We start from the raw sequence: 26700 nt of genomic DNA, 5'->3' as shown, positions 1-26700 counted from the left end.
CCCCCCCCCCCCCCCCAAAAAAAAAAAAAAGGAACATTCAGTTTAACATAATAAAATTAAACATAGAACTCCATTACTGTATGCTGATTCTCTTGTGTTTCCTTCACCATCTACAAAAGAGCCAAACTGACAAGAAGCAAGCTGATGACAGTTGCGCCCATGGTCATCGATGGCGCGGCTCCGGTAAAACCTGGAAGGTGGGGGACAACAATTTCATAATTAAGGGAACTTAGGATTAGTGAGAAGAACACAATTAGTGATATTGTATGTTGGGAGGGAATAAGAGGACTTAAATGGCTGGGAAGGAGCCGTTGGCTCCGGCTCCACTGGGCATACAACAGTTGAGATGGGGATAGCCTTAGGCTAAGACAGTTTGGTATCCGCCAGCCGGACATGAGGGAGGACAGCTCGTCGCCGTCTCGTATATTGTCTTGTAAATGATTGACTGGTATAATTGGACTCGGAGGGTTCAGATGGCTACGGAGAGATGGTTGGCTCCACCTCAACAGGGCAGAGTATGTGTCGTTGAAACCAGCATATTCTTGTTGATGAGTATGCCCAGCCCAATAGTTTGTTGCACTAATTTCACCAATTTGTTAGAAAGCCCAAGATTTCTATTCCAGAAAGATCCTTGCTCACAAAACCAAAAAATTGAAATCTTTGAACGAAGAAAATTGGCCACTGGCAGGATCTTTCCATCAAAGTCTTTTTTTGAGAATCGGAACAAGGGCATCTGCCAAGCCAACTAAGTTATTGATCGATAGAATTAATGATAGGAAAACAAGACAAACGGTACATGGTATCAACCGGAGGGCGCCTACAGTACCAGCAGACTGCTGGAGAGCAAAGGCAGACAACAAAGCGGACACGGAGGTGACCTTCATGTTGAAAGAGCGGCAAACTCTAATGGCTTAAGATTAGAATACTTAAAGTGGGATATCATCGATACTTCAAGATATGAATGCGAATCAACTTAGGAAGCGACAGTGTAGTTTCAAGATTAACGAATGACAGCTTCAATAAAAGAGTGACGACGTAACTAATACCGAAATTCTTGAAGGAAGAACTCTGCACAAAAAGGTCGTCACGATCTGGGGATCCAGCCTCTACCATTCTGAGATGAGAAAAATCCTTAGGCCACGCCGAAAACAATTTGCCAGGGACAAACCCTCTACTCCGCTGTGCTGCCACTAGCAAGATCGTAGAAGGCTTTCAGGGACAGGACTAGACGCTGTGCTCCAGCTCCGCAGCTAGATAGTTCCCTAAGATTGATTCCAGCGACGGCTTGGAGGCCAGGCAGCATGAATGCATGTTAGCTGGTTTCTTCTCTAGGTATGATTCGCACACCTCTCTTTGGCCTTTGCGTTGATATCAACAGGATAAAACTGATGCAAAAGATGAGGACTTCACGTAGACTCGGGAAGACAGCACCACCAGGTCACTGCTAAATCCTTCCTGGAACTTTGTGACACCCTAACTACCTAGTCATAGAGCTATCAATCATCATCACGCAAAGCGTCAAACGAAATGGTTACCTAGATGTTAATAGTCTTGCATGTAGCCATAATGTGCATGTAGAGCATATTTGAAATGGCCAAATATTCTCTTCGTCTCATGCGTTCTTCTTCTCTTCTCTGGACCCTTTGCTATTCTTCCGAGTAATCCTCGGCATATTTTCTGTTTACAAGCGGCGCAGCAGTCTAAATAAAAGCGTTAGGGACTGCGGTGCCAAGGCATTCTCTCTCGAATCTTTGTTTCAATCAAACAGATCAAAGGTTTTCTTCTTCTTTGTTCGTTGATTCAAGCACACCTAGCATGAATTTATGAGATTGAAATGAGATTAATTCCGAGGACATAATTATTGAAAAACTGTGCAGCGGATAAATGGCACAGCCATTGCATAACAGGTAATTGCCTAATTAATATAGGTATCAACTTTTCTCCCCTAAATCACCACCACTTCCCGATACCGGATTGATTTTCCTGACAATTCTCGGTAGGAGAGAGTTTCGTAGTAGAAGGAATGCTTGTTGTCTAGATCAACAAAGGTCCAGCAGTCACATTCTGTGAGGAAAAGAAAGGTTTGCCTGCATAGGGCAAGTTTGGGTAGATCAACTCCTGCGAACTCTTCATTGCAGGTTGGTCAAAGCTGCCAGGGGCGAGTAGAAAGGGAGAGACGATGGTTTTTGAAAGCCTTAAAAAAACACATACTCTTAACAAACTGTGTCAGTGGATGGTTTAGCATTGGGGCAGTTTTTAATGAAATGTAGAGAGCACTTTCAAGCTTTCTGGTAACTGGCCGAGCGGAACTGACGAAGTCCACAAAAAGAACTTTGAAGAAACCGTGGAAATGGTTTGTTTATTTTAAGTGGGATAAGGTAACTACTTAACTAGGGTTTATGGGTCCGCGGTTTCGGACCGAAGAGCTACCAAATAACCGTGCCACGCGCACTCACTAACGTAATCCACCACCCAACGCCCGTTTACACCCAACGCCCGCCATTTCGCCATCACTATGATGAAATATTTTCAATGTTATTTCAACAACGCAATTAGATTTCAAGATGATATATTATATGATGAAAATATATATAGAAAATTACATATAAAAATATATAGCTAATTCTGTAGACATTTGTTTGACTTAATAACTTGCCTGAAATGTGAAATCCTGGATGGAGACAGATTCAGTGAGCAAGCAGTCATTAAATCAGTAGAGATTGCAATATTGCCAGATCACTCAGGCAGTGAATCCACAGGCATCCTGGCAGGGTTCTGAAAATGTGATTTAGCCACTCTTTGTGAAATCAAAGGTCTACTTTTCTGATTAGAAAGGTGATTTTTGAATTCTTCAATCATCTTCTTATTCAATCATGATTGTAGCTGTACAGCAGCTCATTCTTCCTTTTCTTTTTGCTCCTGAGTCTTTTTCTCATCTCTAAGCTCCTTGTCAATCTGCTGTTGAGCAGCTCTTGTGATCTTATCCATCTCCTTTTGCTCCTTTGCTGCCTGATGAGCTGTCTTTCACTTCATCTGCTGTGACATGATATCTGCCTTCTTCTGCTTCTTAAGAATAGTGTGTTGCAACTTGGCATCCTTCTTACAGGTCTGTTCATTCTTTTTGATGATCTCTGCAGCAGTCATCTGCTCACAGATGCTCTGCATCTTTGTCAGTGAAAAGAACTGTGTCAATGATGAATTTGAATGATCTAGCAATCTCATTGCCCTGCCACACTTGCAACATCTTCTCTCTTGATTAAGAGCTTGCTGTAGTTGTCTGTTCTCTATTAGAAGAATCTCTTTATCAAGAGCAAGATTTTCCTCTGCACAGATCACCTGATTAAGATCATTAGATATTTGATGCTGCTGTTGCTTGACTTGCTTCATCAATTTTCACAGATCAACAATAGAAGTAGATGTTCTTGATTGATATATTGCATCTGAAGGGATGCAAGATTGTATTTGAAGCTTTTTAAGAATGTGTTCTGGACTGAATGAATGTAGGTCAGTAGCAGCAAATGCAGCTTCAATATTTGAAGATGTAACTGCCTCCTTCCACACAGTGTCAAAAAGCTGTCAAAAAGACCTCTTTGTAGTATGTATGAATCCCATTCCAGTTCTCATTCATTCATTCAGTTGTTTGAAATATGATTTACTCAATGATTCAAATATCTCAACATCTAGTCACTGTAATCAGTGTGTAGAATGAGAAGGAAAGACAATGAGTAGAATTCAATTCTGATCTGCATAATTGATGAATGCCATATTAACATGAGATGAGTGATCATTCAATATAAGAAGTCTATATTCACAACCTGTCTTCTTTTTTGTAAGAGGTTCAAAGATCTTCTTTAATCACATTAACTCATATTCATCATTGCTTCACTCATTTTCTGAAGCAGTGAAGTAGACCTGATCCTTTTCACTATCAAAATCTTCAAGTCAAGTATCTTGCATATCTCTTGATTCTTCTTGATATATGAGAGCAGGTGGAAGTGAAGTTCTATCTGTGTAAATTGAGACAAGTAGTGTTATGAATTCTTGACTGCCATCCTGGCTGGCACCTATCATACAGTCTGATTTGAGTGAATTAATTGATACAATACATTTGAGGGTGTGAATGAATTCTAATAGGAATTCTTTCTCATCAAAGTTGTAGATATTTGCAGATTCAAGATTGTATTTCATGATTTTTGCCTGCAGCTGAAAAATTAAGATAAATTAGCAAGATGAGAATTAAAAAAGCAGTATAAGAAAGAAATCTATTACAAGATCAAAATAATGCTTGGAGTATGCAGAATTGTCTGCAATCTTGTGTTTTTGATTGATATTTCACAAGTAGAGTGACTTGATCACATCCTTGTGGCACTCACAGAACTGAGTCACCCAGTTGACTTCAATAGATGCTTTTAGAATCTCAACAATGAGATTATGAAGGATTTGGGGTGTACAAGGGAAACTGAGATCTGCCAATTGATTGATATGAAAAAGGAGCCATTTTTCTTGCAAATCAGTGAGAGCTTTGCAGTGGATAGAGCTTGCTTCCTTTCTTGACATTTGAACACCTCTATAATGCCTTGACAACATATATCAGCTGATTCCATATTTTTTAGTGGTCTCAGTGTAATTAGGTGTTAATTGCGTGTTCAAATCATCAATCGCGGCTTGTATAGCTGCTTCGTGGTGCATGTTGTGAGTGGTTAAAGATGAATGAAAAATGAAGATTTGAGCGGGCGTTGGGTGTAAACGGGCGTAGGGTGGTTGATTACGTTACCTCCCATTAGTGAGTGCGCCCCACTGTAAAGAAAATATCACCGTAATGAAAATCATCTAGGATCACCAATCTTCAAAAATTAATTAATGGTCAACACCATGCCTATCTATAATATAATGATTATCTATGTACTCATTAGAGCGTGTAGAATCTCTGATAGATTGAGATTCATTAATAACATCATGTTGTGGTTGGTTGGCATTTGATTTGGAGACTTTGATCCCAACTGACTGTAGGGCTCTATTCCTCTCTTTTATTGATTCCTCTTTCTTTCGATACTTGATCTTGCAATTGACATCCTTGATAGTGAGGATCCCCCCTACCTGCACCTGCCTGCAGCTGTTTTTGACAATCTGACATCTATTCATCAAATAATGAGCAGATAACTCATTCTCTCAATGTGCATTCAATTCTGCCTGTATCAGACTCCCCTTGAAGATCTTATCCAATCACTGAGTCAGACCAGGTGTCAAAGTGTTTTTCATCTCTTCTATGATCTTATCTGCTGCCTCAATTTGATGATGTAGTTTTATGACTGTATCTGGAGATATCAACTGAGAAGATGCAGTGGAGGATCAGGTCTCAGAAGGTGAAGTAAAACTGAAGCATTCTTCATCACCATCATCATCATCATCATAAACAAGCAGCTCTGGGCTGTCATCTATATTATGTTATCTCACGCATTGAAGGATTACTTCTTGTTTGATTGGATAGATTCCACAGTCAGCAAATCCAGCTCTGATGATGGCAGGTTTGAAGATTTGATGATGAACACTCTCTAGATTAGCAAGGAATTGCCTCCCATTATATTGTTCATATTCATATCAAGCAGCCTTGTTAACTGCTTTTGTATGATAATGCTTATATTGCTGGAAAGGCACACCATCAAGAGATTGCAGTAGATGACTTGCATGAGATGGAAATTCAAATATAATGATGTTATGAAAGTCACAATATTGAAGAAATTCTTTAGTAAGATGAGATCCATGATTGTCAAGCAGTAATAATTGATGACTGTCAATCTGGCATTTCTTAGTGGCAGTATTAAAATGTTTTATCTATTCAAATCTAATCTCATCATTAGTGAAGCCAGTGTCAGATATGGTGATGGCATAATTATCAGGCAGGTTGAAGTGTATATATCAATCTTCTAGATGAATCTTTGATTTTATTATAATCAATGACTTCAACATTGTGTCATCTGCACTGATGCATTCCACCACTGTTATTAACCTGTGAGAATATGATGATTGTATGACAGAATTGACACCTTGATAGGCAGTTATAACCCATTGTCCACAGTCTTCTCCTTCTTGAAACCCAATCTCATTGAAATTATAAATGTCACTGGTGTGGAACTTATACTGATTGAAGACAGATTTGTAGCAGTTGAACCAGTTGATAACAAAGCTCATATTCTCATTTGACACTCATTTTGGATTCATAGGTTTCTGCTTGATCCTCTTATAACCTGGCAGACATTTGATGAATTGATACACCCACATCTTGCCCACGGCAGGAGGAGGGGTGTCTGGATTGGTATGATAACAACTCAGCATTCAATTTGCAGCAGCTTCGATATGTTCAACTGTAGGAGGACAAAAGTTTTTATCCAGTTGATGAATCCACTTCTTGATTGCTTCCTCCTGGCTGTCACTCAACATTCAATTGATTGGAGCCCTCATATTCCTTGATCTCTTTCCCTTAACGCGTCCATACAGAGTTCCATATGGAATTTTGAATTCTCGCGCCACATCTGTGATTTTTAAATTTGGATTTGATTTTATGGTGTCTAATGCCATCTGAATCTGATCTCCCGAATATTTAATATTTTTAGGCATGGTGGTGGTTATTAAATTTTGAAGATTGGTGATGAATATACAAGAAAGAGATTTTTGTTACGTGATATTTTCTTTACGGTGGGGCGCACTCACTAATGGTGAGTGCGCGTGGCACGGTTAGTTAAGTAACTGGCCAAACCTTGTGTGCTAAAGATCTATCCATGGCACACCAGCTACGGAGCAGATAGATAGATGTCTTGCGAGTATTATTCAAGGAATATCACTAGGAAGGTAGAATGTAATCGAACATTTAACATTGAATATACCAAGCAACTATAACTTCCATTGGCAATTATTTCCATCAACGTTTATAGTTTCTGTATCTACAAGCTTTCAAACCCAATATCCCGAGAGCCATGAAATGATCAATTCCGTGAGAATTGGAAACATCCAGCCGTAGAAAGCATGGATAAGGGGGGAGAAGAGATCAAAAAGGGGGAGAGACGCGAAATAACCAAAAGAATATCATTGCTGGTTTGCTTGCTGTTTTAAAATCAACAAAGGATGGGAGAGAAAAATTTTTTTATTGTAGGATGGAGATTTGTGCTTGTTGGAGAGAATGAGGGGAAAGGAGTGAGAGGAACGCATGCAGCCTGTAAATAAGCAAACTAGACACAGAAAATCTCGTGCTGATAACCACAAGGAGAGGGAATTTTGAAATAACATTTGGGGTGAAAGGTTCGTAAAGCCAAAAATGCAAAACACGAAGGAACTTACAACGAAGATTTGGGAACACACAAGCTGATGCATAACGAAAACACATAGACTTCATCAAAGCATTCTGCCCTACCATTATCATGTAAATTCAGAAAGAAAGAAAAAAACACGTTATCATTGATATTCCGATAAACAATTTTCTCTACAAGAGAATAAAAATAACAATAAGAATAACAACGAAAGAACGTATGATACTGCAAAACATCTTAGGGCTGAGCAACACTCATTGTAACAGCGGCATAATATAACTCGTTAAAGGCGCTGCGAGAATCTCCTGCCTCAACTCATTTTCCCACGGAGGAACCATTGCCGTTTCCGCCGTCAGCATTAAGAATGAGAAAATACATTCATTAAGCCGCTCCCACGACGGCCTACTAAGTCGTTTTGCAATCTTAAGCATTCTCCCGACAAACCACGGTCGTGCAGAGGGGAGGGGTTCAAGTTCGAGTTCCCGTTCACGTTCCGATCCCGGTTTCATTGTCGGCGTCTCCATGGTCATTGGCTGTCGCTGTTGAGCAAAAGTCGGATAATCGTAGTCATCATCACTGTTGACGAAACCGAACGTATCATCACATGTCAGTAGGATTTGCAGGAGTGCTTCGACAGAGTTGTTAAAATTGATTTCGCTCGCAATGAGTTGGCGCTGTAGGCCATCTAGGAACGATTCGGCTTTGTGGGGGAGGTGGCGATAGTCCCATAGGGCGGCGTTTATCATCATTAGCGCTGCAAGACGGGATATTATTTGCTTCCTTTCTCCGGGAATGGAGTAGCGGATTCCTGGTGGGGAGGAGAGAATTCGGAATAGCAGGGTATCTGGTTGGAATGCTGAATAACGGGTAGGAAAAATTCGGTGGAGGTTTGAGGACTTATGTGTGAAGGATAGGCGCTCGGAACGGTGGAGGAAGGAAAGGAATTCTTCGCATTGGCTGTGGATTTCGCCAATGGGGGTAAGAAAAGATTGATTTCCGGTAATTATAGGTTGGCCCGGAGAGCTTTGGGACTGCGGAGTGGTACGTTCGTAGAAGAACGAGGGACCTTTCGTTTCGTAGCCTGCTAGTATGTAATCTTGCCAGTTGATTAACATGGCCAGCCTTTGATTCTGTTGAAAAGCAGCAGGTCCTCCTCTAGCACGAATCTTCTCCATCGCGGCACGCATATGGATCCAGCTTATTGGCTTTCGCTCCGGGCGTGGATCGAAGTCTTCCACCGCAGCACAGCTGAGTGTTGCAGAGATGGCGGCATCTGAGTTGTCTGTGGGATACTTCTCAAAATGCTTCCGTAACATTTCGATACCACGGGCACGATGAGTAAGGGCTGCTGGCGTCTCTGACAGTCCCTTTACCCACGCCTGGGTATTGGCTGCATGTACGAGAATGGTGTTCTGGAATGATATATCCCCTTTCATGGCTTCCGGTATGAAAACAAGACTGTACCAGTTATGCTTGGGTGACTTGGTCTCGAAACCGTATGAGCATGACGGCATCACATTAGCGTAGAAATCGAATAAAAATTTTGCCTCCTTGTCAAGCGACATCGGTAAACTGTCGAAAGGGTCGGTTCGCGCTGCGCTAAGCAGTGTCTGCGGAGTTGGAGATAAGCGCCTAGGTGACACGGAGCCAGAAGGTGACCACGAGGATAAACTGAGCAAATCAGAGGATCCGCCGCTGCTTTGAAATCCGGCATCATGGGTTGCTTCTGTCTGATAGTCATCTCCTAACGGTCCATACCAGCACGATTGCGATGCTGATATGGGAAATCTACCATCTTCGAATGGTTCATATTCCCATTCTGGGCCAGCTGGACGCAGAGGTATTGGACCGGCTAACCGCCCCAATGCAGAGGATGTCTCCCAGTTAATGTTGTTGAAGTAAACATCATCGAACGTGTGTTCCAGTTCATCCGTTATCTTCATGTCCGCATAATCCCAATATTTGCCATCTTCCTGGGGAGGAACTAGCCGTTGCGATTTCTGGGAATCGCGGGCTGCCCCTTGTTTCTTCACTTCTCCATCATTACAACCACTACTAGATCCAACACATGTCTTTCCCTTCCGATCATTTGGTGCCTGTCTTCGTCCTCGAGGGCGCCGTACTGACCGATTTCCACGACGAGGTCTATCTTCCTCCCCTGCATTTGAATCAACATCACCGTCCGCATCCATGTCCTGTCGTTGCTGCTCCTTCCATTTTTTTTGACGCGCATATTCTAGCATGACATGGCGCTTGACAGTTGTCAAACTTGCCGGATTGTTTGGCGATGCATCGATGAACTTATATCGCTTGGGAGGGTTGCGGGTTCGGTCACAAGGAGAAGAGGAGGACGGCGACGGATCTTTTGCAGGGTCAGACATGGTAGCTGGGCTTGTGGAAAGCAGTTAGGGAGTTGCCGGTCATCTGGTTAACTACAGGAAGGTTGAGGGTGGATTTATAATTTATACAGTTGTTCGTGCGACTCAAACCACGGCGGAACGCATTGGGGGCGGTGGACTCCGGGAGGCTGCGGAAGGCTGAAAGGAGTAGGCCGCAGGTGAGTAGCAAACAGGGAATAAAGATAGAGTAACCCGTCACTAGAGGCAGTCGGAAGGATATGGCCAACTTATTGAGGAGAGGGGAGTCAGCGGTCTTGTAGATCGAGGTATCAGAATGTTAACGCGGGAGATCCTCTTGTATCGCGGGGAAGCGATGGAAACGTCCCCTCTTGGTATTAGTTCACATATATTTTAATTAGTTAGTTATTATAGTCTGTGTCTTCCTACCAGCATTTAGTTAAAGGGTCAACTTGCAAACCTGGAGACTGGAGTGCAGCGAGAACTCCTGTCGCCAACATGTAGGTAGCGCATTATTGCCAATGGCCTGGACCTGGTATTCCTGCCAGCGATAAATCTAACTACCCTAGAGCAAGTCAACGTTAGCTGCAGGCTGATGAATAACGTTTGAAAGTTGCGACTGGCGCAAGTTGAGATGAGCAGCCGAGTTGGATGTTATTAGTTGCTGATGGCTGCTGCATTCTATTAGCGCGTATTGAGATCCATCAATATGTAGTAACATAGACAGACAGCTGATGATCATCCAGTCCGATCAGCTATGTGGTTCTCTTTATCAAGAGCGTGTGTCTTGTTTCTGTTCTTTAAATAACTGTTGCTGCTCTCAAGTGGTTTGATACCTGATACTCCATAACATCACTCCACAGCCGATCGATCATTGGGGAGACACGCTAAACCTCGTTAAGTGATCGGGCCTTGTTGACCTCGGGAAGCTCTCAGCTCTCTGATCCTCTCCTCAATTCTGCGTCAGAAGAGAATCCTCAAGTAGTAAAACCTTTGGATAAAAAAATATGGTCAAAATATAGCCCCAAGTCCCATTCATCGTCCTTTTCCTCCTCCCTCTGGACATGCCGCAACCCTCTCGCCTCATCTGAATTGACTTCTGCAAAGAGCCCTATCACTTCCATATCCGATATGTCCTTCTGACCCTACGTCCAATCCCTCTACTTGTACTGTTTAGTACATACAAAAATACAAATAGCATATCAATATTCCCCAGATATTCATTCACCCTTCCTCTATGTGCCTACACTAGCAGTTTTGGCTCCGGAACAGAACGCGTCCAAAGCTTCCACGCCGCGAAAACCCTCGAATCTTTCCCCGCCTATTATACAACACTCTGTCTCCCCAACCTCCAACCAACACCACCATGTCCTGCATTGGCCCTCTCTACAAGATAAACGGATCCAGCTACAGCTAGATTCTCTTCATCCTCCCACCCTTCCCTCCCTTCGAGCAACTTCCTCTCAGTCAGTGTTTGTCGATATCCGAGCGCGAACAAAAAGCATCAATAATGTTAGGAGCCGCTGCCGACATGGATATTGATCCAAATGGCCCTCCTAGGCCTGCTGCCACTACGTCTGCAAACCCTAGTGTTAACCCCTATGAGACGGACCCAGAGAAATTACCACAATCAGATCAATTTCTGGCTCGACATACTCACTACGGCCGATATCACCCCAGCTCCGACGACTTCAAACCTGACCATATTCACTGCCACATAAATAATGACGAATCGCGTCGCTACTGGGAAACGGTCCTTGCACAATGCAATGAGAATACGCGCATCAATTCTCCAGCAGCTGGCAAAAGAGATACATTCGCACTGGGAAGCGTGATAGTGAAAAGTGACCACATGTCTACGGAACCCACTGGGGACTACAGCGTCGTGGATGGGAACATGGCGCATGCCATCAAGATCGCAGAGAAAGTCCTACCAGATCTTCAGTTGCCGCAGATATATCTTAGGGCAAAAATTAACGGTAGAGATATTCTTGTCCAGTCACGCATTCCGGGGGTTTCTTTGGAAGTTGCGTGGCCATACCTTACCATGGTGCAAAAAGAAGACTTCAAGCAGCAGGCACGAAACATATTACAGCGAATCGACCGTGTTAGAGACGGCCGTAGCAGTCCATCGTACGTTGTCAAGGGAGAAAACCCAAAGGAGGAGCACCAGTTGCAGCAAACCGAATACGACATCCTCTTTGAATCTGCCTCCACTTCAGATAAGAATTTAGCTCTTGCCCATAACAACTTGATCTCCTCCAATATAATCGTGGATAATGACACCATCATTGGGATCATTGGGTGGTGTGATGCTGGCTACTTCGGCTGGGATCGAGCCAAAAATGTTCATTGCAGAGTCCGATGCACTGGCTCTAGCGACACGTCCTCTGGCTTTGGCGGCGAAAACCCCCTGCCAGATGGCTTTTGGCGCGATCTTTACGATTTTCCCGTTAATCGTTCTGACCCCTCTTCCTTGGTTACCGGTAATGTCAGCGCAAAGCTTGAAATCAAGGCTGAGCAGCCTTCGCTAAATCTGGAAAGTATTCCCGGGACTTCGACAGCTGATAACCCACTTCCAACAGGGGAATCATGGACACCAAGGAAGATCACTGATCTTAAACGAGAGTCCATGTCCCGCGCTTCATCCGCAGACCGTTCATCCCCAGTACCGTCAACGAAAGCCGGAGGTACCGGTGTCGGAACGAAGAAGAGAGCTGCTCCGTCCTCCAAAAAGGGAACTACTACCAGAAAGCCTGCTCCCAAGAAGCGCAAACTGAACCAGAATGATACTGAGAGTGTAGATGGTCCTGCCTCCCCGCATAGACGGTCAGACACCCCGGTGTCTTCACGTGCAAGCAAGGCTCCGACTGCAAGGAGTAAAAAGCAAACTTCGTTGTCCATTGGGAGTTCCCCGGCACCGGAAGCTAAAAAAGTTGGAAAAGCACATGAATATCAAGAAGAAGTGGATGAGGACGGTGAAGAGGAAGATCTCTCTGAAGTATTTTGTATTTGTCGAAAGCCTGACAATCATACATGGATGATTGGATGTGATGGTGGATGCGAAGATTGGTTCCATGGGAAATGTGTGAACATCAACCAGGAAGATGCTAACCTGATTGATAAATACATTTGTGAGCCCCTCACCCCTCTATGCCTATTTCAATATTTCGAGTCCACAAGCTGACATCCATAGGCCCTGCATGCGAAGCGAAAAATGGAACCCACACAACTTGGAAACGGATGTGTCGCCTCTCTGGCTGTCGACAACCAGCGCGTATTTCTGGAGGGGCGATCCCCAGTAAATATTGCACTGACGAGCATGGTCGAGAGTTTATGCGCCAGAAAGCATCACTTTCAAGACCCGGATCAGCTTCTGGACATCCATCTGCTCCTAACACAGCAGCAGCAGATGGTCGATCCAGTGGATCGGTGACGGTTGGAAGACGTCGCCAGAAATGTATCCAACGTGACGATGCGAAGGTAGAAGCAGCAAATCCAGAACTTACCAAGTCAAACAACCGTGATGATGAAGAGGAGGATGAATTCGACTTGGAAGCAGACGAAGCTGAAGTAGAAAACGGAGAAACCGAAGACCTGGGTAGTAGAGGTGGCGTCCTTAGTAGGAGTGATCTCAAAGCTGTAGTCATGGGCGTTAAGTCAGCACAGGAATTTCGTGGACTGGGTGACAACATCCTACCTCCACTTGTTGCAGAGAAACTAGCTATATCTACGGACATTGACGCAAAGATATCTGCTTCATCCGGACCCAAAACCAACAACATCATATCTCAGATTAACGATCAAACAGACCTGGACCTCGAGGCGCATCAGATCCAGTTCACTGCCAATGAGCGCCAGCACATTAAAAATGTCCGCGACAGGCGAACACAGCTCCGCAACCAGCTCGACATGCTCCGGGACCGCGATACATTCCTCACACTGATTCGTCAGCGAGCAAAAACTATCCTTGAGCTCCTCCGCCAGGCAGATCCGAAAAGCGGTGCGTCAGCATGGAAGGATATCTGCGGATATGATTCACGCCTGTCATGGTCTGATGATGAGTTCAATGAGTGGAGATTTTCTGATGTTGGTAAGGAGGCGCTTCGTTCTGGGGTTCTTGAAGCTGCCGCTTCTGGAGTTGATGGGAGCGGGGACGTTGAAATGCAAGGTGCAGACGCTGGTGCGGATGGAACTGATAAGGCGGTTGATAGGATTGTTCGAGGAGTTTGTATCAAGAAGCGCTGTGAGAGACATAGACAGTGGGTTAAGGTTCAGCAGCAGGATATGCATCATGAAGAAAGGATTGCGAGGGAGGAGTTGGAGAAATGCGAGAAGGATGCCAAGGATGCTATTGGGCGGGTTGTTTTGCGGCTTTACAGCGATGAGGATCGTGGGGAGCTTTCTAATGATATTCCTGCAAGATAATCATGTCTTGATCCCGATGATTTTGTTGCTTTAATACTCCGGTCTGGTGTGGTCTGTTCTTGTTTGGCCTGCTTTTCTCTTGCTTTAGTTTCGAGAATCGATCGTGGTGCCGCTTATGGCCGATGAACCGCAATGGTGGGTGAAGGTTGGAGGCAGGGCTAATGGCTTATTCTGTCTGTGTCCCTCGATATTCATTGTCCTCTGTTTGATAGCTAATTTACCACTTGTAGGTTTCGCGATACTCCCATGTACACAGCCACGGAAAGCATTATTTTAACTTGATGAGAATTGAATCGATCTCCTCTGTGTTTTCATATGAGCTGCGGCGCTCTGTTATCCTATTTATTCATTTTATTTTTCCTATGGTGCGCATCGGGCTTAGGTTCTATTGAAATTATAGAGCTGGCTAATAAATTTTACATACATTAATGCAGACGACAACCTATCTTCAATCCAGCAGGAAAGAAATAACGCCCAAAGCAAAAGAGACAATATGAGATAATGCAGAATTTTGTCAATCGAAGTCAAATGAATCCCTTATACGGTAACAAAAAATGCGAATATAGATATAGCGTCCCTGACCAGAAATCCTTTCACAAAGCGAAGCGAACAGCCAACAACAAGCGATCTTTGCCCTCTACCAAGGCTTGTCAGCGCCGGTGGCCATGTATCGAGACTTGCTCTTCTTGACATGGTCAATGATATCCTTCGAAGATTTCTCAGTATCTTTGTGATGATAATACCTCGTTCTGGCGAATCCATAAATGATGCCATCAACGGACGCTTTGTCCAACAGCTGATTCACATACTTCCCCTCTCCGACACGGCTAGTCCAGGCAAAGACTCTCTGGAGATCCCCTCTTTGTCGCAACTTGGCTCCATTCTTCAACTCGGCACAAGTCTTCTTTCCTTTCTCGTTGCAATCTCCAAACCCGTTTGGGAGTTCCGTCCATCCATAGTCCATGACTCGCCGCTTAGGTTTAATCTTAGGGCCTTCCTTCTTAAAGATCTCCATCACTTTGTTTGCCTCGCCGCTTAGACAGACTGCCTCACCATCGCCCAGACTCTTCTGGATGTAGTCGAAAGCGGCAGAACTGGCGTGATGCTTATCATAAAACCCGAAGAGGACTCGTACACCAGCAGGCTTCAGGTATTTTCGCGTCAGCCCTTGCAACGATTTCATGGAGCATTTTTCGTTTCCTTTGCATTTGCTCGGATGTAAAACTTTCTTATTGCAGTTTTTGCCCTCGCACATATCTGGAGTCTTGAGATCGAGCCAAACAAATGCGATATGTTCGTTCTCTTTGGCGATTACCTGGAACAGATTCTCCAAGGACCATCCCTTACTCTTTGCCTTGGTATCATGGTCGGCCCACCAACCTTCCTTATACGCCGCAACATCAATCTCGAGCGCATTGGCACCGTGTTTTATGGCATCCTTGACTCCAGTCCTGTCAAGGACCATGTGAGCAATGGCATATGTAGGTCGTCGCTGTTTTATTCTGGTAACTTTCTTCAACATTCTTCTCCGAGGCTCAAGCTGGAACGGAGAGCCGAAGGTAATGGGGATAGTAAGCAGGAGGCAAAAGAGTGCATATATTGTGCGCGTGAGGGCTTGCATATTTTGTTTTTTTTATTTGAACCTGTTGCTAATGAATAAATAAATAGAGGAAAGCAAAGTTTGGGGGCTAAGAATATGAACTTGAGAAGGCAGTGTTGGACATGAAAGGGGCCTTTGACAAGATACAGAGAGAAGTTATCGTGATCTAGATATCGAGAAGCATGCTCGACTGTTTCATGAGATTCAACAACTACCCAGGGAAACAGGCGCTTTTATACATAATCACAACATAACTTCCAGCGGCCTCTTCGATATAACCTGTGTTATCTATAGATATGGCTGTTGCCGTGGCGTACTTTAGAAAACACTGTGGACTCCCTCACAACTCTCCCCGACTAACTAAGCCCTAATACTTCAGAAAAAATTATCGGGAAAGCTTGAGCGGCCTCAATAATAATTCTCCGAAGTCAAGCAATCCAGCTCCCAAAAATCATTGAACTTGTGCTAATAATCAAGCCGTATGAAGCCACCTTAGCTCCTGTGTTTGGCAGGATCTCGAATTATTTAGAGTCCTTGTGTTGTGAAACTCCCCAGTCCATTAGTTCTTGACAATCCGAATTTCCCATGTTATTACGGAGTATGGCGTATGGAGGATTCCGTCTTTGCTGCTGACGGCATCCCGGAGCTGTTGTTGAAGCAAAGCTCGGGAAAACTGTTGCATAGTCGGTCAGCAAATCTGCAACTGGCATATCATATAGATTATAACCCGAAATACCGACGCTCAACTTCCACTGATAAATAATTAAAATGGACACTAAGATTCAGAGTATTTTTAGTCTTGTTGTGGCACTCGTAAGTTTGGCGTAGGCTCTGAGGCACGGAGTGCAGGGAGGAGGTTGGATGACTAGTTAGTTGTTCAACAGACTCAGCAGATGAAATAAGCCTTCAATTGTCTAGTTAAAAATCTGTCAAATCAGCCTTTTTGAATTCCTGTCTCTTAGAGACGATGTAACAAGACAAGGCTTAATCTGACATATTAGCTGCAATTATAGTCATATATTCTCAATTCTCAAACTGTAGAAGTTTTGTCTAATCAGTAGTTAATACTTAGAATTGATCATATTTTAATAATTAACTAATTAACTAGTTAACTTGTTAATTGTTAATTGGACGCCTGGTTCTATACATCTCCACTTTTCAACCTCTTTGCATTCAAATATAACCACAAATTACATTGTGAGCTATTTTGTATGCTAGGAGCATATATGAACATTATATTCAACCTGGTTACTACATCATTGTGCTACGCGTTTCTGTGGCCACATCTCAGATACCACCCTTTATTTCCCTTCATTGTCTCCTTGTATGTAACTTATCTACTTATAAATATTATATAAATAAAAAATAATTAATTACATTTTTATTTTAAAAATAATAACTTTTATTTAATAATTATAAAAAATAAACTAATATAAAAGAAAAAAATATTTTAAATTTAAAAAAACATATATAACTAATAAATATTTTTTTCAATAATTTTTAACTTCTTATATATTTTCAAATTTATTTACTTCAATTTTTTAATCATATAATTATATATTTTTATATTAAAAATTTTAATGTTATTTTAGGTAGTTCTTAAAAGTAGTATTAAGTTTATTATATTAATTTTAAAAAAAAATCAAAATAGTTTTTATTTAAATTTATTAAATTATTAAATTTTCTTTTATCTTCGATCAGCTTAATTAAAGTTATAGTTATATAGGCAACTTCATATGCCCCTTGGCCGCTCGACAGCCGTGACGTCGCGATCGTCCAGCGGATGTAAACCTCGTCGATTTAGCTGCTTGACGACAAGCGATAACATAACAAAAAAGCGTCCTTCCGGATTGAAAGGCGTCGAATACAGCGATGTGGATGGTGCCCTAGCCTATGTCTTTATCACAGTCAATATTTCAATCTTAAGCACCGATGGAAGTGTATCCCTAGTACGGACTAACTAGAAATGAACATATGCTGGCTGCATCTCCCGCTTTGCCTTGTCTGTTTCCCCCATATACATGCGTATCATATGGAATGACTTCACTTGACCAGTTAACTCATACAACCAATGTACACCGGGACCCCTGTAATTTTGAAAATTATTCTTAGACAGCTGTGGGAAACATGGGAAAAGCAGCTTGCGCGAATCTACCCCTTGTCCCTTGAACATGTCCATCTTACCACCACAAGCCGATGATGGATAATCTGCACCAGCAGAATGAGTGAGTCGCGCCAGCCTTTTCTCAATTTAGTCACTAATGACCGTCTTAGAGCACGGGTTTGTCGTTGCCCCTCACCCGCCCCCCGAGAGCTTCCCAAATCACAGCTCCGGCACTATGAAAAACGATCGAGTGTCTCCAGCGTGTGTCGTTGCGTGCTGGAGGATATCACTCGTAGCCTAGGTGCGGAAAGCCATTTTGAATACGGCGTTTGGCAGCCCCATATGCACCTTAGAGGTAATAAAAGCGTTGTATTGCCAGGGTCAGACGTCTCCGCGGCCGCTGAAGTGAAATTGCTCCACGCTGCGACCCAGAGTATCAGTCTGCTGAAAACGTGCCTAGACACATTAGAAGCACAGGGGATCGTAGTGACTAGTTCCACCGTGCGATACTTACCGGAACCTTCTGTTTCCAATATGGGATAGAATTTTCAGTAAGTATGGCCTCTCTTGCAAAGCACGAGAAAAACGATCATCGAGAACAGAGCATATCTAGGCTTTAGGCCTTCTTGAGCGTTCTGGCACCGCATGTATGTTGTTCTACCTGTCTGTCTGAATAACCCATATACTGATGAAGGCAGTCACTCGAGGCAGGGATTTTGGCCCACATATAGCCGAACAGGAGCCACATCACCGATCAAAACAGACGCCTATCAAGTGAGGTGGGAATTGAGAGAGGGTCTAGAACTGGACCGTTTTGTGCAAAAGTCACCAGAGGCCCCTGCAGCTGACGGGTGTAATGACGATTCAGTTCCGTGGGATGAAGTTATGAAGAAGTCTAAACAGATAGACACGAGAGTCGAACGGGTTGGAAATGAAAGTGACCAGCTGCGTGAAATTGTGGACCGAATTCAACAGTCAGGAAAAAAGAAAAGGAAGCGAGATGACGGCGGAACATGGGCGGAACCAGGATCAGTCATATCGAGCAAATGCCCTGAAGGCTCGGACCCCGTCGGCGTTCGCCCGTGACCATAGCAGTTAACGGCGCGTCAACCGTGCCCCTCCCAGATCAGTATCGTCGTCCGACTCTGCGGGGACCGAAAATTATTCTTGTAACATCAGTTTCAATCCCTCCCAGCTACCACCAGCCGTTCTCTCTATGAGATTAAGCCCGGTCCCAGTCATTCCCAACTGCCGCCTACTAACCCCGGATGTCTTCCCAGCTCAACTGTTGCCGGTCTCCGACGAGTCCATCTGCGATTAACCCTCACCTGGCTGGGTCATTCTCTATCCCCTCCTTTGGGTTGAGTTGCGACATCGAGGAGTCTCACCCGCCTTAACACACTTACACTGGTAAGCTTTCTGCAAAGAATAGTAATTACAGTGTTCTCCTGTGAAATGGAAATCCCATTGCCATAAAATGCTAGACCTGTCTTATCTCCTCTGCACCATATTTCCATCCCGATTCTCTAATGAGCGTCCTCTACTATCCTACATTTTCCCAATGATAGTCCGACCGACGATAGTTTACTACGAATAGGTCTGCTTGGTCTTCTGGCCAGGGCAGCTGTCGTAACAGCCAACCACTGCATATGATCCTGTAGGAAGCTAATGGCAGACTCGCTGTTTGAGGTTTAGGTTTCGCGTACACGTCTCCACCGTTGGCTGGAATGCACTTCGGTTGATTACCCTCTCTGTCTCCTATATAATAGTGCCACCTCCACCGCGACTTGTTATCTTTTCTGTGGAGATGATAAGCAGTCACGCAGAGGACCTCGTCTTTCTTATCTGCGAACTTCTCCCACTCAGGGAAGTGCTCAAATGAGGAGTTGTCCAGTAGAGAAGCGGGCACCAGGAATGGTAGATCAGATAGGAAGTCGGGTCTCATGAGGTAACGGACGTGCTAGGTTTCTTCAACCAGCTTGAAGTATGGTTAAGGGGGGAACTTCTCACCTGATTATCCGCGACTAACTCGACGGAGTTTGTATCTTTGGCGTTTTTCAGCACGATCCATCCATCGTCGGCGAGTGCCTGTAACACTCTGCTGGAGTCCCGATAGAGGTCCAGTATGTCACCAGATTGGATCAAGACCTTGATATCCATATTCACCTTGAAAGTTTAATGGATTCGGAGAGAGATAACTACTTATGGGGTTGAGGAAATCAGCCCCGAGCGACAAGGAAACGCCGCTTTTGCCAGCCTGCATTAAATCGTTGGATAACACTGTTTTGCTTGAGCCTTAGCTAATTGTTCCAGGATAAGATCTATTTCTATTTTGTTAAAGTAGACTTATTGGGTCGCAACGCAGATGTCAAGGAAATACAAAGTCACAATTCAAGTAGCTTTTCGATAGGGTAGTTAGTGATCGTCAAAGTCCTCTTCGTCCTCTCGGGACGTTGAACCTTGCGAGCTCGTCCACTTCACACTGCTGCACTTAGTCCAAGAGCTGCATACGGTTACCAAGTGAAGTTAAGGATCCTAACATCGCTGGTCGACAAAAGTCCAGTAGATTTTCGTCGAACATGGAGCTGTATCTCGTTCGCTGCTAAGCATGCCCAAAATAACCCAGTCTCCATGGAGCGTTCCATCCGCGAACATAGACGCTGAGACTCCGAGAGGATAAGTTGTTCTATAACTTATTTTCTCATTCCCTTAGGGCTTCAAGAAAAACACGGAATCTGGGAATGTACCGAATTAGAAACTGATCGAGATCAGACTCCCAGTCCTCCGGGCTGTGCAACAAGTTCGAACCACCAGGGAGCTACATATGTAATTCATCAGGCGCAGCATATGTAAACTCCCAATCAATAGCTCCAGAGACACAGGATTTCTCAAGGTCGATAAGAATGTTTGAAAGACGGAAATCGTCACAATACAGCCGAAACGGTCCTTGACAATGTTCGTGGAAGATATTCTTTACAACCTTAAGAAATAAACAGCGAGAAGTGAATTTCTTCCTGCAGTCGTCCTCGCAACTGACAGCATCGTTTCGTTACAGCTGAAGATGGTAGAGCTGCTGCGGAGCAAGCGCTTCGAAGTAATCTGCGGCTGACTTGAAGATGTGCGAGAGAAAAGGCTTCTTCGGCCAAATTTGCCGACATAATCAATTTGTTCATGTTAAATGTGAGGTCGTCTAGCGACAATAAACCGGGCCCCCCCCCCCCCCCCCCCCCCCCCCCTCCAATTTCTCCCCAGGGGTTTAATAGCATGAAATCCAGGCCTAGATACTTCGAGCAAGAGCCCTGCAATCTCGCGATGAGCTTTCTTCAAGCTCTGATCTCTCATTTGCAGGTCTAGGACTGGCCTTCCTCCTTTCTCGGCTTTAAGAAGAAGCTGTGATGACAATTCTCCTCCAATAAACAAGGGGCCGCCTAGCAGATACCAGAACCAAGAGCTTCGGGAACAGGTATCGAGGTGTTGCGACGTAGGTAATTCATAGTTGCAAGCTCGTGTTTGACTTTTCTACCTGCATCGACACGCAGATAGAGGTTTGCCATCCTGATGTTTCAAAGCAAAGCTGCATAGACAAGATTTTCTGGGGATTTGCTCAAAAAGAGTTTCAACCAAGCAGCGAACTTCTGCTATTGTTTTCTCTTCAGCCACCTGGTCAAACTCCCATGATTATTTGGCGGATGTAATTACGTATAAGGATGCTGGGCAATTCTCTCAAGGAATGGAGGTTGATGTGCGTTAAAGAACAAAGACTGAACGCCCTACGTTTGTGAAGCCTTCTCGCGTTTCACGGCAATACTTTGGTCCATGGTCGGTTTGGGGGTTGTTCTCACATCAATAGTCATGGAGGGCATTCTGAGAGAAATATATGACCGCGTCACGAAGAGAAGCAAGCCAAGGACAGTAGACTATGTACTTGGGAATCTACGCTGGCTTTCAACATGCCGGTATATAATAAGCCTGAGGATTCGTACTCATTTCTAATGATTACAAAAGGTATAACTAATGTATACATCAAATGTAAAAACTAACTCGACTTTTTTCATAATGTTTCTACTTTATTTATAATATAATTACTAAAATTAATATTAAATTTTATTTAAAAGTATTAAATCACCTTTTCAATATTTTATTTTTAATAAAAAATATAAAAAGACAATACTTAAATTCATATATAACTGTTTCAAATAGTTTTATATTTTTAATTTTTAATTTAAAAGTTTTATTTAATCAACTAGTTAACTACAATACTTATATTAATAATATAATCATTAATATAATTATAATTTTTTATTTAACTAAATTTAGTTAAATTTTATATTTAATAATTATTATATTTAAAATAGTAACAATGAAACGCTGTATTTATATATAATTAATTTATAAATATAATTCTTACTAATATAAAAAAAGTAATTACTTAGTTGACTAGTTAACTAATGTAATTCACCTCTGAGTAAATTATATCTCTGAGTAAATTATCAAAATCATCATATTTTAACTTGGTAGAATTTAATTTGAAATATTCATATCAACAATGTCTTAGTAAATTAAATTAATTTACACTAGAATTGAGATATTTTGTTCTCTTATAATCAAGCAAATTGCAATTGATGCACTGTTGTGAAACTTCTAAACATAATTGAAATTCTGCAAATAAAGATATGAAGAATTAAATAATTGACTGTTCAACAAATACAGTAGCTGAAATAGCAGACTGAGTAGCTTTCTGTCTGATTAAATTTTCTTCTTGTTGAATTCTTCAAACAGATCTCTTGTATTTTTGCTTCTCTTTCTTATTTGCATTGAAAATATTCTGATATTATTTCTTCATAATAGTGATATTGATCATCTCATATTCACAGATCTTGATAATTTAATTAAAGTTCTTTAATAAATTTTAAGACTGCTGATTCTTTTTAAAGCTTTTGATCTTCTTGATCTGCTGTTGCAATTTTTATAGATTGCTAGATATTTAAAGCATTGAGAATGAAATTAAATTGCTTAATCTGTTAGTTAAAAGAGTAGAGATTCAGAGTTGAATATCTAGCTGCAGAATGATTTGATCTGATTCAAATGACACTATATCAGTAGCTTTAAAGCTACTTTTAAATGTTTTGAGCTTTAAAACCTTATGTATATACTGCAGAGTAGGTATTTAAAAAGTCTATCTTCTTAATAATATTGAATTCAAACTGCATTTGCTGTTTAACAAAACTATTGTACATGTGTTTCAAAACTACAATAACACTCACATCTAGTAACTGCAAGAGATGTGAGAAATGTACTAGCATGCAGAGAGGAATAATCTTATTCTCTTTGTAGATATAGTCAAATTCTAAGATAAGATGACTGCTATATTTATTCAAGATAAGAAGAAGATAAGTGTCAATTCTATATATATTTAAAGCAGAAATAAACAATCTAGTAAGTTATTTAACTTCTATCTCATCTGTAGTCCAGTTATTAAGATTAACATCAAGCCTCTAGTCATTTAAAAGCTCATCAAATCAGTCTTCCTGTAGCTTCTAACCTTTAAAAATCATGTATAAAGATAAGATCCAGTCTAATACATTGACTGCCTCAATCACAGTCACTTATTTCTGATTTCCAGGCTGTAGAAGCTTTGCTTAATCATAGCACTCATTACTAGTAATAAGTTTAGTAGTGGCACAGAGCCTCATTGCAAACCCAGTCTCATCAAAGTTGTATATATTTTCAGACAGAGTCTCATGCTTAGTAATTATATCCTTCAAGGTTTTAAATCAAATCTGAATAACTCTTATATCTTTACATTTAGCTCACTCATGATTATAATGTCTGGAATAGTGACAATGAAGCTCTGTATAATATTTAATCAACTTGTAGATTCAGTTCTTGCCAATCTGGAGGATATTGAAGTGCGTAAGTTAGAAAGTTGAAGCTTTTTTGGATTTGATGGTTCGCTCAGGGATGGATTACATTAACTAACTAGTTAGTTAAATTATTAATAAAAGGTGGTTAGTTTATATTTTTGATAAATATTAATCAAAATAGTGATTCTCTTTTGTTCAGATTTAGAATTATTGAACCAGTTAAATCTCTTCAATCTCAGTCAGCTTAGTTGAAGTTGCATGTAAACTAGTTTTTACAGATCTGTCATTAAGGTGAACGAGCAGAGTTGAATATGAAACTTTATATGAGTGTGCAGCTTTATGAATTGAAGATGTTTCTTGTTATTTAAGAGTGAATATCACAAGTTCAAACCTTCCCTCTACCTCTATAGGTTTTTTTTGCTCTTTACTGTGAATTGATGGCAATTCCCATGCGTTGAAATAGGCTAATAAGGAAATTGAAGATATTTTGGATTTTGCTGAACAGCTCAGACCAGCTCAAATCGCTCTTTAAATTTCCGTAAGCCAACGGTCGATAGGCTGCCTAGTAGTTAACTAAATATCTACGGACGCCTCGAGGAAACATAAAGAAAAACAAACCTGCCATCCCCAAACTGTGTGTGGTCACAAAGCACACCACAGCCCAACTTTGTCTCCTACTCTATCCTTCGCGACTTCAATGACCATTTGCCCCTCAACTCGGGAAACTAGGAGATGCACGTCACAGCCCTGGTCCAACGACCGCGCGAGAGGAGACAAATATGTGGATAGGGGGATTTTCTTTGAATGATGATTTGCCTGTTCGGGAATTTTCGCAAAAATAGAATGCACAGGGACATTAGGGTGGTGCTGTTGTTGCTGATCCATCTGCTGGCTATGTTGGGGATGTTGTCGCTGCCAGGCATTTGTATCATTCCCGTCGGTGGAAGCCTCTTCCCTAGCCAGATCTATTGAAGGAATATACGGTAGAGAGATGGAATTGACAAGGATGACAGATAAGAAGGAAGCATAAGTTCGTGATAGAACAGTCAGTGTCCTTAGTAGCGGGATGAGACGGGCCTGCGCTGCCCCTGGGTTTGAGAAGCGGATGGTTTCCTCAAGCGATTGATCTATGCCTTCGATGAGGAGGAGGATCTGTGTGGAGCTGCACTCCGTTTCTTTGATTTCTAGCCCTCTGTGCAATTGGTTGAACTCAAATAGAGTATCTGACACCTGAGATACAGCTTGGAGCAATTCATCAAAATCATACACGCGGTGTGTTTGCAGGTTGCCAAGGATTGATTCGATCTCTTCCGCTGAGCGGTCTGGCAGTCGCTGTTGAATGGACGGATATATACTTTGAGACGAAAGGGGTCGTGAATCAAAATACTGGATTAAAAATGCCCTTGGAAAAGACAGACCAGGGGTATATTTGCTGAGGAGGGTAACAAGAATGTGTTGCGAGACCTTCTGAACTGTTAGCTTTTTAATAGTAATTAAGACGAATGCCTTGTTGCTCATGCAAAACAAGTGGAGAAAAAAATAAATGAAATCTTAACCAACCTCATCCACCCAAGATCGAATATCATCATCCATTCCCTCTCTTGGGCCCTTCGTTCTCATCGACTGCAGTCCTGATATCCCAATAACCCGGCCACAACTGAGGATAGATTGGGCAGGGAAAAACGATACTCCCTCCTCGATGTCTCTAGTCAGGTCCCATGGCGCCCTCTCCCCGCTTTCGAGGTGTTGGAGCTCATGAACATGGCTATTTCGAAGGGCTGCGTTTAGAAGGGCAGAGGCGAGTATTGCCGGCGCTGGCGCAGATTGACCTGCCATGATATAATGCGCTCCATGTACCTGGAAGCTAACAAAGAGGATAACCAAGTGAAAAGAATAATATATGTTCCGACGGATGAAAGCTGTGTTCCTCTTTCTCCGTCCTGTAGTGATCTGATATTGAAAGTGGCAAAGAGCTCAACTGCCATGGGAAGACTCCGGGTAACTAATCCTTCTTCTATTTTTCTCAGTCAAAACAATTATGGATCTCCCCTCTCATAACCTGTTCGTTAATCAATGCCAACTACTGATTGATTTGTTTAGAGAATGAGGCGAAGGGTTGATGGAATTTCGTGCTTATGGAGATGTTCATTTGAGTCCGTCATTAACCAAATACCTTGTGTCAACCCAACGTCAGATTTCTGTTAATTAGCTAGCACTAACTATACAGTTAGCATATTCCCAACGAATCTACACAAGCAGGTATCCTACCTCCCTTTATACTATACAGTATTTGATTCCTTATCCATGATTCTGCATATTCTATCTTTTTGACCATTCATTTTTTTTTTTTCGTTTCTTCCAATGTTGCTACTGATGCAGTTCTTCTTTTACTGCCCCCACTTCGCAAGCCCTCTTCACTGGTTATCGATTGTTATCATGCATTACCAACATCCATTCATGAATGGATCCTTTACCGATGGGCTCAAGTATAACCCTCTTCGGGAATAAAGCCGTCTATCTAAATATGACAGGGAGTCCAAAATCCTGCAGAGGCCTCTTTCCGCTGCTTTTTCTTGCGATCTAGTTATATCTTCTGCGGTGTGATATGCAAAAATTCATCTATGCTAAAATCCTTCCCATACCCCAGCCATATAACCAACTCTCCTAACAAATCAATATGAATCCCACTGTCCTTCCGGAGGTCACTCAAACCGTCAGCAACAGTTACAGCAAATCTAAGAAGGACCTACAGCACAAGCAAAAGCAGCAACATGTCCATGGCGGTGAAGGGTTAACAGCCCTCCAAGCCATACCTCACGGTGGAATTCCCATTCCAGGTATCTAAAAATCCAAGCAAGGCATACTTTTTAAGGGTTTTACATTCCCCAACTTAAAAGTAATATAAAAACCAACCCACATCTCTAACCAAACCAACCCAGGAATCCCCAACTTCCCCTCCCACGAGCTCAATCGCCACTGGCAACCCGAGCACATATTTTTAAGGTGGAGAGTGATCCTGAGTTTTTGTATTGTGAGTTTCAAACGG

At 42.4% G+C, this 26700-nt stretch overlaps 9 protein-coding genes across 9 annotated transcripts; 3 read left to right on the top strand and 6 right to left on the bottom strand.

Annotated features, from left to right (window-relative positions):
* Positions 1 to 3024: 3024 nt before the first annotated feature.
* PAAG_02045 (hypothetical protein) lies at positions 3025 to 3387 on the bottom strand (the record flags this gene model as incomplete). The annotated part of the gene is made up of 1 exon (XM_015844525.1): positions 3025 to 3387. The coding sequence occupies one exon, from the start codon at positions 3385 to 3387 to the stop codon at positions 3025 to 3027; it is 363 nt and encodes a 120-aa protein (XP_015701529.1).
* Positions 3388 to 7555: 4168 nt separating this feature from the next.
* PAAG_02044 (sigma-70 region 2 family protein) lies at positions 7556 to 9682 on the bottom strand (the record flags this gene model as incomplete). The annotated part of the gene is made up of 1 exon (XM_002796110.1): positions 7556 to 9682. The coding sequence occupies one exon, from the start codon at positions 9680 to 9682 to the stop codon at positions 7556 to 7558; it is 2127 nt and encodes a 708-aa protein (XP_002796156.1).
* Positions 9683 to 11168: 1486 nt separating this feature from the next.
* PAAG_02043 (hypothetical protein) lies at positions 11169 to 14086 on the top strand (the record flags this gene model as incomplete). Its single annotated transcript, XM_015844524.1, has 2 exons — positions 11169 to 12792; positions 12855 to 14086. 2 exons carry the CDS (start codon positions 11169 to 11171, stop codon positions 14084 to 14086), a joined length of 2856 nt encoding a protein of 951 aa, XP_015701528.1.
* A 637-nt stretch (positions 14087 to 14723) lies between these two features.
* On the bottom strand, positions 14724 to 15707 carry PAAG_02042 (phospholipase D; the record flags this gene model as incomplete). The annotated part of the gene is made up of 1 exon (XM_002796108.1): positions 14724 to 15707. The coding sequence occupies one exon, from the start codon at positions 15705 to 15707 to the stop codon at positions 14724 to 14726; it is 984 nt and encodes a 327-aa protein (XP_002796154.1).
* Positions 15708 to 17885: 2178 nt separating this feature from the next.
* PAAG_02041 (hypothetical protein) lies at positions 17886 to 18333 on the top strand (the record flags this gene model as incomplete). The annotated part of the gene is made up of 2 exons (XM_002796107.2): positions 17886 to 17911; positions 17961 to 18333. 2 exons carry the CDS (start codon positions 17886 to 17888, stop codon positions 18331 to 18333), a joined length of 399 nt encoding a protein of 132 aa, XP_002796153.2.
* Positions 18334 to 18435: 102 nt separating this feature from the next.
* Positions 18436 to 18876, top strand: PAAG_11420 (hypothetical protein; the record flags this gene model as incomplete). The annotated part of the gene is made up of 1 exon (XM_015847072.1): positions 18436 to 18876. The coding sequence occupies one exon, from the start codon at positions 18436 to 18438 to the stop codon at positions 18874 to 18876; it is 441 nt and encodes a 146-aa protein (XP_015703334.1).
* A 457-nt stretch (positions 18877 to 19333) lies between these two features.
* PAAG_02040 (hypothetical protein) lies at positions 19334 to 19950 on the bottom strand (the record flags this gene model as incomplete). Its single annotated transcript, XM_002796106.1, has 2 exons — positions 19334 to 19750; positions 19801 to 19950. 2 exons carry the CDS (start codon positions 19948 to 19950, stop codon positions 19334 to 19336), a joined length of 567 nt encoding a protein of 188 aa, XP_002796152.1.
* Positions 19951 to 21218: 1268 nt separating this feature from the next.
* PAAG_02038 (hypothetical protein) lies at positions 21219 to 21653 on the bottom strand (the record flags this gene model as incomplete). The annotated part of the gene is made up of 2 exons (XM_002796104.2): positions 21219 to 21345; positions 21565 to 21653. 2 exons carry the CDS (start codon positions 21651 to 21653, stop codon positions 21219 to 21221), a joined length of 216 nt encoding a protein of 71 aa, XP_002796150.2.
* Positions 21654 to 24296: 2643 nt separating this feature from the next.
* Positions 24297 to 25490, bottom strand: PAAG_02037 (hypothetical protein; the record flags this gene model as incomplete). Its single annotated transcript, XM_015844523.1, has 2 exons — positions 24297 to 25118; positions 25215 to 25490. The coding sequence occupies 2 exons, from the start codon at positions 25488 to 25490 to the stop codon at positions 24297 to 24299; spliced, it is 1098 nt and encodes a 365-aa protein (XP_015701527.1).
* Positions 25491 to 26700: the final 1210 nt, after the last annotated feature.

The sequence above is a fragment of the Paracoccidioides lutzii genome, assembly GCF_000150705.2.
Source record: "Paracoccidioides lutzii Pb01 unplaced genomic scaffold supercont2.4, whole genome shotgun sequence".
Lineage (NCBI taxonomy): Eukaryota > Fungi > Ascomycota > Eurotiomycetes > Onygenales > Ajellomycetaceae > Paracoccidioides > Paracoccidioides lutzii.
The sequence above is the reverse complement of the archived record's forward strand: the minus strand, read 5'-3'. Positions and strand labels throughout refer to the sequence as shown.